Source organism: Leptonychotes weddellii, chromosome 3, assembly GCF_054177405.1.
Source record: "Leptonychotes weddellii isolate Sample4059 chromosome 3, ASM5417740v2, whole genome shotgun sequence".
NCBI classification, from domain to species: Eukaryota; Metazoa; Chordata; class Mammalia; order Carnivora; family Phocidae; genus Leptonychotes; species Leptonychotes weddellii.
In genome coordinates this window covers 52,515,415-52,528,310 of record NC_138371.1, presented here as the reverse complement: position 1 = coordinate 52,528,310, position 12,896 = coordinate 52,515,415, and the positions used below count along the sequence as shown (strand labels likewise).

At 43.1% G+C, this 12,896-nt stretch overlaps 1 protein-coding gene across 3 annotated transcripts in view; it reads right to left on the bottom strand.

The window, feature by feature from the left end:
* The window catches only part of CHN1 (chimerin 1), a 193,041-nt gene extending 180,370 nt beyond the window's left edge, over positions 1–12,671 (bottom strand). The window contains exons 1-2 of one of the 3 annotated variants that reach the window (XM_081814143.1): positions 12,539–12,671; positions 12,211–12,406 (exon numbers count right to left, since the gene is read on the bottom strand). In XM_081814143.1, the coding sequence (XP_081670269.1) occupies positions 12,211–12,229 (19 nt within the window). In that variant the 5' untranslated portion in view covers positions 12,230–12,406; positions 12,539–12,671. The remainder of the gene's footprint in view (positions 1–12,210; positions 12,407–12,538) is intronic. The other 2 variants (XM_081814140.1, XM_081814141.1) reach the window with 2 other exon arrangements.
* Between the last annotated feature and the right edge of the window lie 225 nt (positions 12,672–12,896).

The following is a 12,896-nucleotide window of genomic DNA, read 5'->3' as shown; positions in this document are numbered from 1 at the left end:
AAAGTTGGAAGAAGGATGAAGAGACTTTTTTTTTTTTTTACAGAATATAAAGCAGTATAAATTCAACCAGAATTTCACCAAAAACTTTTCCAAAAAAGTTAAGCTGACAAAAGCAACCAATCCCTAAGTAAATGATGTGTCCTGCCCTTGGCATGCAATATTGCAGGAATACATATTTATACACATATTTCTTCCTTTAAAGACTGAAGATAGACAACAAAAACAATATAAGAGAGATTTTGAGATGTTTACTACTGCTAACTTGATTAACACATTGTAAAGTCATAGGAAAAATTAAAGAGTGCTCTACGTTTCTACCCTGGAAATTGTTAAACTACAGAGGTACCGGGGCACCTGGATGGCTCAGTCAGTAGAACATGCGACTCTTGATCTCCATCCAGGTTGTAACTTCAAGCCCCACGTTGGGTGTAGAGATTACTTAAAAATAAAATCTTCTAAAAAGATAAAAAATAAACTACAGAAGTACCATGGTTTAAGAACTACTTTATTCACTTAAATATTTTTTGAGCACCTACTACGTGTGAAGCACTGTGCTAAGCACTGTGAGCACAAAGAAAGAAAGAATGAGTCACCTTACAGACACCATCAGCCTAGAAAGATATAAGGATACATAACTACTGTGAAAGGAACACACTGGCAAATGTCACAAGAGATTTGTAGATAAAATGATAAAGAATTCAGAAGGCCGGGGATTCCTTTGGAATGGGTGGCGGGGGCGGGGGCTACCGACTGCAGTACTGAAGGAAGGGCAGAGCGAGCCCCGGAAATGCAGACAAGGGGACGGACATGGAAGCCGGAGCAAAGCAGAATGGGCACGAGCTGACAGCTCACTGGGTACAGAGACAAGGGAGGGAGGACGGAAGAAGGAGAGCTAAGGATCTGGCGCTGGGAATGTGCCGTCTGGAGTGCATAAGAAATCCTGCCAGAGATTTGGAGGGGGGTGCCAGGGCAGGGCTGGAGACAGAGACTCAGGAATCACCCACCCGGTGCGCACTGTTGAAGCCTGAAGACTCCCTAGTGAGAAACGGAGGCCGGTTCTTGAAAAGCAGACATTTCAGGCAGCAAAGAGAAGAAACTGAGGAACAGCCACAGGGAAGAAAAGGAGTAGCAGGAGAACACAGTGTCTTGAAGGACAAGAGAAAAAAGTTTCAAGAAGAAAGAGGCAGTCAAAGATAGCAGAGAGTGCAGAAAGATCAAATATGAGGACTGAGGGAAGCCACTGATCACTGGCTACTCACTGAGAAAGTACTTCCGGCCAAACAGAAGCCGAACATGAGGTGGTAGCTGTGGCAGGAGGCTCTCCTTGACCAAACCCGAGTCAGGCTCCTCCAAGCCCTCTTCTTGACTAGCCTCGGCCTTGACCCCGAGGCCTCACCAGGCCTGCAAAGCCGTTTGAGCAAGAAATCCGCTAAGTGGCTTTAGAGAGAATCCTCCTACCTCTGATATTTGATCAAATTCCTCACCCCCGGCCCCTGATATCTCATCACCCTCGTCTGCCCTCACTAAGAATCCTGTTGGGTCAGTTTGGCAAGAATTCCCCCTACCTTGTCTCCTCTTAATAATTTTCCATCCCCTAACACCCCTGCAACCTGCTCCTTGGCTATAAATCCTCCCCTGTTCTCAGATTCAGAGTTAAGCCCCATCTCTTGACACCTGACACGATAGTCCTGAGAAAAGTCTTCCTTGTTCTTTAAACAAGTGTCAGAAATTTGTTTTTTCCTTCAGAGCTGCCCACCTTTATTTTCTCCGTGCTGAATGACATTCCCAAACACCAAACTATTACAATCAAACAGTGGCTGAGAAGCGATGGGTAGACAGGGTTGAGGAGTAAGCAGCCATGCAGGAAGAGGCGGTGGGGCATACAGAATGCTCTTTCCATAACCCTCCACTAAGAGGTGGAGCACAATTACTCATGCTGGTACGTAAGCGGGTCCCAAAGTTGAGGAAAGGCTTTCTCACACTGAGTAGGAAAGCATGGCTGTGATGTAAGGGAGACAATCCAGGGGAGAGCAGGAAATAAGACAAGGAAATGAGACAAGACAGAGAAAAACGAATTCCCACGCTTATTGTTTTCAGTCCTCTTGCATTATACTTTTTTTGTAAATCACCTCATTTCTTTCTGGAATAATGAGAGGTGTTAATAAATAACAAAAATTTTCTTTTATCCATTAAAAATATGAATGTTTGAACTGTTGTTTGTATCTACTCTTCTAATAAACATATGACAACTAATAGGAATGCTTATGTAGCACCCAGATTTATTATTATGGGAGAAAGACTGTATGTTTTCATTTTCAGACCTCTAAAAGGTTAAGTTAGCCATTTTCATACTGAATTCCTATTCAATTTGATTATGTTCCCTACCGTGAGGGTAAAACGTGAACAAACCAAGCTAATTTACGTGCAATTCCTTTGTACTATTGAAATGAAAAGGAACAATAGTTTAATGAAGTGGAATTTGTTATCTAATTATGCCAAATAATTTAGAAACATCTGCCGATGGTTAGTAATACTATAGTTAAACCTCAAAGAATCTGCTTCCAGAGAGATTTCCATTTTATTCAAGCCCTTGTGAGCTTCCACTTGGGAAATCCATATTAGAGTATGGAACCAAGGGATGACATAATGGCACATTTACTGCATTAAAAAAAAATTAACAAATGAACAAAGAAATGAACAGTAGAGGGTGTGTATCATATAGATTTAGACCTTAAAATTAACTCCCAAATTTAAGAAACAATAATGTAAAATCCAAAATTCATTCAAGTATCTATTGAGTAGTTGGGATGCATCAGACACTGTGGTGGTTGTTAAGGATACAAACAAGAAATCCGTAGCTTTCGCATTAGGGAACTTCATCTAACAGGGAAGACGAGAGAATACATCTACTAACCACTATATCACCACATGATAAGTGGTAGGACAGAGATGTGTACGGGGCACAATGGATGCAGAAAAGGTGTAACTAACTCACAAAGGAAGACTACTTAGAAGACTATTCAAGCTGAGTTTTGCAAGATGTGTAGAGGAGAGTGAGTGCAAAGGACGTGGGAAATGACTGTGCCAAAGGCACACTGACTGCAATCCCTTCTGGAAACTTCAAGTAGTTCAGTACAGCTGAAGAGCAGCCTCTGAGGAGGAGACAGTAAGAGACAGGTAAGCAGGGGTCCTACTCTAAAAGCCTTATATACAAACTAGGGAATTTGGACTTAATCTTAATGGTGACGGGGACCCACTGGAGGAGTAGAAAAGTAAACTGTTAGACTAGCCAAATTCTAAGAGGCAGGTTTAAATTTCCAATTATGGACTCTTACATATTAATAATAATCCAAAATAATAAAGGAAGAAAAAAGATAAATGATCCAAAATAATAAAGGAAGAAAAAGATAAATGAAAGCAAATGTTTAAACTGATTCAAGGTGGGGCACCTGGGTGGCCCAGTTGGTTAAGTGTCCAACTCCTGATTTCGGCTCAGGTCATGATCTCAGGGTCGTAGGATCAAGCCCCACATCAGGCTCTGCATTTAGCAGGGAGTCTGCTTGAGATTCTCACTCTCCCTCCCTCTAAAAAACAACCTAGGCAATGCCCCCACTTCACATGACTCACTCCCTCACGTCCTTCAAGTCTCTGCTCAAAATCCGTCTCAACTGTGAGGCCTTCCCTGACCAGGCTGCCACGTAGCTAGCCCCATCTCCTCACCCTGCTTTATACTTCTTCATAGCACTAGCCACCTGGCACACTATACATTTTTTTTCAAGATTTATTTATTTTAAAGAGAGAGAGAGTGCACATGCATGAGCGTGCAGGGGGGAGGGGCAGAGAGAGAGGGAAATAGAGAATCTCAAACAGACCCCATGCTGAGCATGGAGCCAATGCGGGGCTCCATTTCATGACCCTGAGATCATGACCTGAGCTGAACCAAGAATGGGACACTTAACCAACTGTACCATCCAGGCACCCCACACAATACATTTTTTATTGTCTGTCTCCCTCAACTGCAAACATAAATTCTTTGAGGGCAGGAACTAAAACATATGTGGCACATTTTAGGTCCTCAATTCATTGAACAGATGAGTAAACAAATCACAAAAGATGATGACCCATCCTAAGCCTCAGAGCTATCCTCAGAAAAGAATGAGGAATAGTACACCTCTTGTTCCTGCTTCCTTCTCTCACTCTATGGTACTATCCATTCCTGCCCCTAATCCCAAATGCCCTGGGCTTTTACACTGTTCTTATTCTTAATACACCAGCCCCCTTCAGGTCCTTCTTAGTAGTGTCTCACACTCTACATAAAAACCGCCACTTTCTTTTCTCTTACAGTGCAGCTCCCTCAGTCAAATGCTTGCTCTGTCTACTTTAAGATCTTCGGTCCACAAATTAAAATCATTCTCTCTTGCTATATGAAGATAAGTATCTATATCTAGCATGTTATTCCTCATAGGTAACATGCTAAGAATCCATGCTTTAATTGTAGTATAATGGTATTAAATTCATTCACTATGGAAGGTCTGCAGGGGAAATACTTCAGTCAGGCAGATATTTACATATTGCTCAAATAGATACCTACACCACTTACCTACCGGGCTCAGGCCCTGATCTCGAGGACGTGAGTTCGAGCCCTACAGCAGGCTCTGTGCTCAGTCCAGAGTCAGCTTGGGTTTCTCTCTCCCTCTGTCCCTCCCCACCCCCCCACCAGCATGCACACGCTCAAGCACGTACTCTCTCTCTCTCTAATAAATAAACAGACCTTTTAAAAAAAAGAAATTAGCAGCTTAAAGAAATAGCTGTTTTTGAAATGTCGGGTCTGTGGTCATGAAAATCTATTCATGCAGAGATATGTTTCTTGGACTACATCTTTTCTTCTACTTGTTTTACACCACGAAATAGATAGGGTCCAATGAAATCCAAAGGTTAAAAAGTTAGAGTGGAAAGGGAAAGGACAACCTTCAGTGCAGCTAGAGGAAACACAATGAGGTGGCCCCCTGCCAGGCTACTAAGCAGCCAGCCACACCGGGGGGCCTGACTCATCTTCCCTTCTCCCACTAACTCAACTTGTCTGCATTAATTCTTTCCAAGAAGTGCTGACTTTTCTAAATTTAAAACAACTATTCAAAACAGACTTGGGCATTTTTAAGCTATCAATTTTTTATTTTGTTTTTTGTTTCTTGGAGAATAAAAGAAAAAAAAAACTTTCTAAAAATGTGTAAGTTCTAAAAGGTTCCTGGATATAAAACCATTATTTTAAAAATAGTAATTTCTGGGGGCACGTGGTTGGCTCAGTCGTTAAGCATCTGCCTTCGGCTCAGGTCATGGTCCCAGGGTCCTGGGATCGAGCCCCGCATAGGGCTCCCTGCTCTGCGGGAAGCCTGCTTCTCCCTCTCCCACTCCCCCTGCTTGTGTTCCCTCTCTCGCTGTGTATCTCTCTGTCAAATAAATAAGTAAAATCTTAAAAAATAAATAAATAAAAAACAAGGCTTATGGGAATCATTTTCTATGTAAGAATGACTTATGACTGGTAAGGTCAGGCTCAATGACTTGTCTTGAGTTGGGTTTGCACAGAAAAGTTCAATGACTTCATTTAGTTTATACAGTGCAGATAAATAAAGTTTTTTTAAAGGTGCTGTTACCGATACTTTATATAAGACTGAGAAAACATCAATTACCCATATCAGAGTATATTATTATTACTAGAGGGACTTTGAGAAAAGCTACACAAACCCTAGCCTGGCAAGGAAATTGCCATTATGGCCGTTCAAGATGATAGTAAACTGCTAATTCTTAGGTTAATCCAATCTGATAAAAAATGTATAACTTCTACTAATGTCATTCCTTCAAAACTATTATTATCTGCAATGTAAAGCATGACCAAACAGTATTTTTCTGCCTATTTTTCTTATGATCGTTTTAGTCTAAAACACATATTCTCAATGAAGGTAATAGTGCCTTCACGGGAGCAAAAACTAGCTTATGGGGGTCAAAAAACTTACTTTTGTGCATAAAGCAGATATACACACAGTGTGTAAACAGAGAGACAGTATATCTCTGTTATTAAAGTTTCATGGAGAAAACAAGTAAGAAAAAATGCCTAGGGGCACCTGTGTGGCTCAGTTGGGTTAAGCTAAGTTTCTGACTTTGGCTCAGGTCTTGACCTGGGGGTCCTCCCTGCTCATCAGGGAGTCTGCTGTCTCTCTCCCTCTCCCTCTGTCCCATCCCCACTCATCCTCTCCGTGTGTGTGTGTGTGGTGTGTCTCTCTCTCAAATGAATAAATTTTAAAAATCTTAAAAAAAAAAAAGAAAAAATGCCTAACAGTCTTCTTATGAAGGGTGATTTTTTAAAAGGTGGACAATTACAGATATAAAGAAATTGAAACTCTTATGACAAATGTGTCAAATTTTTATAATTATACATATCCTCAAAGATTAGGATGCTAATAGGATTGTTATTTGCAGGGACAGACGTCACTCAAAAGACTGCATCACCAATATTCCTTTTACACTGTACCCAGATGGTAACTATCAGAGTTACAGCAACTCTAATTCTTTTATCTCTCTTACATAGTACTAAATCTCCACACATTAAAAGAAAAATTTTAAAGCTGAAATACTAAGTTTTTGATACCAGTAAGAGAATATGCACAGGTATTTAAATAAGGATGGTGACTTTAATGACAGCTGAAAAGATGAAACATTCTCAGAAAAGTAACTGGGCTCTCACTACTGGACCACCCTGCTGCTTAGTTAAGTCCCTCTCAGATTCTTTGATGAGCAACATCTGAAAAATAAAAATGTGAGCAGAGACTATTCAAGTAGAGTTTCCTATAAAATTGGCTTTTGGTCAAATAAATCATACTGAAAATGCAGTTGATTTGTCTTTTTAAAAACAAATTTTAGGGGCACCTGGCTGGCTCAGTCAGTAGAGCATGCAACTCGCGTGATCTGGGGTTGTGAGTTCGAGCCCCGTGCTGGGTGCAGAGATTACTTTAAAAAAGAAAAACAAATTTTAATGCTAAGACAGTCATAGGAAATCAGAAAGTTTCCTAACTGCATCACAAAGAATGCACCATTACCATTTTACTGCTCCAAAGGATCTCTATAAAGATGCCCAAAGGCAGGTGCGTTGGGCAGCATAATGAAAAGGTTTCCGTGGCAGTACCAGAGTCTGCGGAAAGAAGGTTAGAAATTACAGTGAAATCCTAGGTATTGGATCATAGATCAGTGGCAATGATGATGGTGAGTGGTAAATGAAAGGAAAAAGGAAAAAAAAAGGGAGAGGGGGCCCTGCCAGAGCCGGTTCTACCCAGATAAAGAAGAGAGTTATTCAGGGTTCAGCCAGCCTACCTGTAACGGAGTTCCCAATCTCAGTATTTGAGCTGTAAACCACAGGCCCATTTAGCTATAAATGACAGACATTCTTGCCAAAGGATAGCCTGGCAGGATGCTTTTTCACCCAGCTCTGTCAAATAGGGCTTTATCGGTGTGGCCAGTCAGGGCGTACTGCTAGGTGCACCAGCTAAAAGGTCCTAAATTAGATGACCTGAGACTTTCCTTCTAGCCCAGCAATTATTAGAGAACCTGTGTTTCTCTGTCAGGGAAGTTCTAACAAATCCTATTGGAAATAAGTAGTTAGGGACATACACTATAGTTCTGGAATATAAGCTCTAAGAACACAGGGCCATGTCTCTTGCACACTGCTATTGATGTATGTTGAACAGATGAGCAAGGTGAGTGAGCAGAGTATGAATTACATTTGGATAATTTTTAGGATTTGAGGATTTAAAAATTATTTGTATTGATGCAGATGACTGAGAGGTGTATTCATCTGCAAGGTGGAAAAAAATGCTGGCAAAGTCCTGAAACTTCAAAAATGCGTATTTTCAACTCCCAAATGGGACTCTAAAATCAGGAAAAACTGGAGTCTAGTTCTTCTATCACAGATGAAACAGGAATTTGCCTTAAAAATATCTTTTTAAGCACCAAAGGTGATTAATAGTGAAGATAAGAGATAAGACAGTTTTCACTCTTCAGCTTAATTTGACAAATATTTTGAGTTGCTACACCGTACTTAGGTGGAAAAAAGTTAAAAGTCTATCAATGTAAAATTGTATTGGGTAATTTTAGAGGCTCCTACTCTTTTTTTTTATATATATATTTTATTTATTTATTTGACAGAGAGAGAGAGAGCAAGAGAGGGGACACAAGCAGGGGGAGTGGGAGAGGGAGAAGTAGGCTTCCGGCTGAGCAGGGAGCCCGATGCGGGGCTCGATCCCAGGACCCTGAGATCATGACCTGAGCCGAAAACAGACGCTTAACAACTGAGCCACCCCCAGGCGCCCCTCACTTTAAAATGAATCTAACTTTCACTAACATCCTATAAAAAGAACGTTCTTTACAATGATAAAAACAAAACCTGGATGGAAGCATAAAACATAAAGAAAAAAAAACCGTAGGGGTGTCTGGGTGGCTCCGTCAGTTGAGCACCCACCTCTTGATTGCGGCTCTAGTCATGATCTCAGGGGTTGTGAGATCGAGCCCCGAGTCAGGCTCCGCACTGTGCATGGAGCTTGCTTAGGATTCTCTCTCTGCCCCTATCTCCCCCTACCCACACTTGCGTCTCTCTTTCTAAATAAAATAAAAAAATAAATTTAAAATAAAATAAATTTAAAATACACAAAAACCCTAGACTCTATTGCTGGCTGCTATGCACTGAACTGTGTCCTCCAATAAACTCTTATGTTGAAGCCCTAATCCCCAATGTGATGGTATCTGTGGAGATGAGGCCTTTGGGGATAAATGAGATTAGATGATGTCTTGAAGGGAAATGAGGTTAGATGATGAGATTAGTGCCCCTAGAAGAGACAAAGACCTTGCTTTCCCATCTCTCCACCATGGGAGGACACAGCAAAAAGATGGATGTCCACAATCCAGAAAGAGGGCCCTCATCAGGAAGTGAATCTGCTGGCTCGCTGGTCTTAGAATTCCAGCCTCCAAAACCTCAGGAAATAGATGTCTGTTGTGTAGGCCACTCAGTTTATGGTATTTCACTACAGGAGTCCAAACAGACTTAAGACACTAGCCTTACCGACTAACACACCCATGATACACAAGGTAGGGTCTCGGCAGTGTTGCGTTGGGAAGGCTTTGGTAGAAACTCTACTGAGCTCTGACTCTGATGGCTATTTAGTTAGGTTTGTCCTATCCGCTCTTCACTACCGTCGCACAGAACCTTATTACCTCAGTGCTCCTCTGCTCTAAGTTGGCTATTAAGAGGAAATATAAAGGGATATGAGGTACTTCTGACTGACCTAGTTAAAAAGTAGTACAGCTGGGGCTCCTGAGTGGCTCAGTTGGTTAAGCATCTGACTCTTGATTTCAACTCAGGTCATGATCTCAGGATCATGAGATGGAGCCCCGTGTGGGGCTCCAAGCTCAGCAGAGACTCTGCTTGAGATGCTCTCTCTCCCTTTGGCCCTCTCCTGCCACCCTCCCCCCACCCCCGAGCATTCTCTCTCAAATAATAAATAAATAAATCTTAAAAAAAAAAGTAGTTGACTCTCGAAAAACAGATTTGAACTGCATGGGTCTACTTATATGTGGATTTTTCTCGATAAAACCAGTACAGTACTTATAAATGTATTTCTCTTCCTTATGACTTTCTTAATACCATTTTCTTTTCACTAGCTTTATTGTAAGAATACAGTATATAATACATATAACATAAAAAAACACGTGGTAATCAACTGTTTATAGTAAGGCTTCTGATCAACAGCAGGCTATTAGTTAGGTTTTTGGGGAGTGAAAAGTTAAAACTCAGGTTTTGGACCGCATGGCGGATCAGCACCCTTAATCCTCATGTTGTTGATGGGTATCTAAAATAAAATCCATTTCTTCTAACCATCGGAGACTGCTCTTAATAGATACAAAGGCCATTCTGAATTGGGCAAATTTGAGCAATCGTATTTTTATCTTTAATACAATGGTTCTCAAATTTGAGGATGACAGAATCACAGGGGAGTCCCTTTATAATCCCCTTCTCCTAGAAGTGCAGATTCTGTGGGTCTAGGGGCATAGGAATCTACATTTTGAACAGACAGGCCTGAGGAGTGGTGTTAAGCACAGCTACTGCTCTATCATTACTGAAAAATAGCCTCTGCACACAGGTGTACTTTCCTTTATAACAGGGAAATATTTTTAAAAACTGTAACCAAATTCGATTTTGTAAATTAAATTCTATTTTCCCACATGTTGACTTAAAAGACACTTTATTCATTCTGAGGGGTGGGAGTGGTTTATCTTCTTCTAGAGATCAAATCCGTGCCCTCCCTTTCCTCATCTCTACTTCAGTAGTTAAATATTTAATAATTTAGGAACCCTTTTGAAAGGATCTTATCCCGGGCGCCTGGGTGGCTCAGGTGGTTAAGCGACTGCCTTCGGCTCAGGTCACGATCCTGGAGTCCCTGGATCGAGTCCCGCATCGGGCTCCCTGCTCGGCGGGGAGTCTGCTTCTCCCTCTGACCCTCCCCCCTCTCATGTGCTCTCTCTCATTCTCTCTCTCTCAAATAAATAAATAAAATCTTAAAAAAAAAAAAGAAAGGATCTTATCCCTCACTCCGTTTCTCTCCAATTTATCTGTTTATTCACTGAGAACGTCAGCATTCGAACAGTGGCTGATTCGTAAACCTTACCTTTGAAAACAAACCTAGAAATACATACTCTCTCTTTAGAAAGGAAAATGAATTTAGTAAAAAATAAATAAAACCAGTTAAGGGGAAATTTACCTGTAGAGATGTTACTGCTATGTATTAGCTACTACAGTATAAGAGAAATGCTTCTTCAAAAGAAAATACCAACCAAGTCTTCCACCATTTTTAACTTTTGTACAAAAAAAAAATCCACACTTAAGAAAAAATGCTCTACTAAATGATGCAGATTAGACACAAATTACTGAAAAACAACAGTGAGATTTTTATTTCTTTCAGAGAAAGAAGAAACATTTTTTTAAAGCACCTATGAAGAACCAACACCAAATAAGAAATGTCATTTCTAGTACTGTGGGTATTCTGGCAAAGTAAACATACCCCAGACTACAGACTGGCAAATTGTGTTCTAGGCTCAGTTTTGCCACAAAAGGGCCATGTGACCTTGGAAAATAGCCTCCCTGCATCTGAATTTGTAAAATAAGATGATTAAATAAATGTAACTCTTTGATTCCAGATTAATTCACTCTAATTTATATGAAAAAGCATTTGTGGTATGTGATGCCTATAACTTGCTTGATCAAATGACACAATTAAAACGAACTGGAAACTTGATACTGTAACTTACCAAGACCGTCGTTGTAGCTATCAGTTTCATATCAGTACATACCATACTACTTTGAACATCCAAATTTTCACATACTGAGTTTTCTTAAAGGGAGGTACATGTGTACCATAGTCTGTTTGGGTAATAGGAAACAATTTGTCTTTTCAGCCCTTCTTCCCAACCCATTGGCATTATAGCCTCCAGGAAAACAAAAACAAAAAAACACCTTGAAGTCTTAACCACTGAAACAATAGTGTTGCAGTAATTACAACACAGAAATAACATTTCTTTCCTAAAATACTCAGTTATTCTCCCGAGATCACTTACCTTCCAGGAACCAACTTTCTTCTGTCTGCTCTCGTGTTTGTTAGAACAAACATTTTCCATTGTAACAAATATTCAGTTCACCACTTATTCTTGTTTCCAACGAAATATACTGTCTCCAAAATATCCGCCCCAAAATCCAACAAGACTCAACACATGCATTTGGCAATTCCGGGGAGACTGGGATGCACAGACATCTTGTTCAAAATAAATAAACTTTCCAGGATCTTTATTTACTGACTTGAGAAACGTAGGTTTGGAAACAACCAGCTAACTTCGCTCCCAAGTTGGCATCTTAAAGAATCCTGCGTTTACAAAACACCCAGGACCTCACAGACGCCCTGCACAGAATTGGCCAGGGAGCACACGCCCATCGGCCCTGCCTGGAGAGGAAACAATGGGAGAGGCGCGAGGGAGCAAGCCCGGCGCCCGAGGCGCCCCAGCTCCCCGGCTCCGGCCCGCGCCCGACACCGCGCGCCGCGTCCCCTCCCCGGGCGCCCCGGGCCCCCGCCCCCGGGGCGCGGCCCACCTGCAGGGGCGCGGGCAAAGGACTGTACTCACCAAACAGGGTCAGGGCCATTGTAAAGGCGCTCGCCAACTGCTCGCCGCCGCCCGCCGGTACACGCGCTCTTCCCGGGAGGGCCAGAGATCACCGCATCGGCCCGAAGCGCTCACACCTCGGAGGCAGCGTGGAGTCGGAGGGGCGTGGTGGGGCGCGGGCGCGCGGGGAGGCTGCAGGCCGGGGCGCAGGGGGCCGCTGCAAGAAAAAGTTATTTATGCGTTATTGTCAGGCGCACCCGCACCGGGGGAGACCCGCTAGCCCTAGGCAAGCCGGCACTTGTCGCTGCCATCTGTGCACGACGCGGAGCGCGCGCGCGGGCGGCGGTACCTGCGAGGCGGGAGGCTTGGCCGCGGCGCAATGGCAGGCGGAGAGGCGGCGCCGCAGTGGCGGCGGTGACGGCGGCGGTGGCGGTGGCGACGGGGAGAGGAGCAGCCTCGCGGGGCCCCCGGCGGGGCGCGCTCACTCCGCATCCCGCGGCCTCGCAGACGCCATCTTGCGATAGCGTCTCCCACTGGATCTGCCCCTGCGCCTCCTCGTGCCTCCCTCTCGGGCGGCCGAACCCAGGGCGTTCCCATAGCAACGGGCGCGCGCGGGGGCCGGGGGCGCGCGCCCCTCCTGCCGCGGGCCGGGAGGAGCCGCCCCAGCCGCCCGGGAGGCGGCCTCCGGGAGCCCGGCGGGGGGCGCG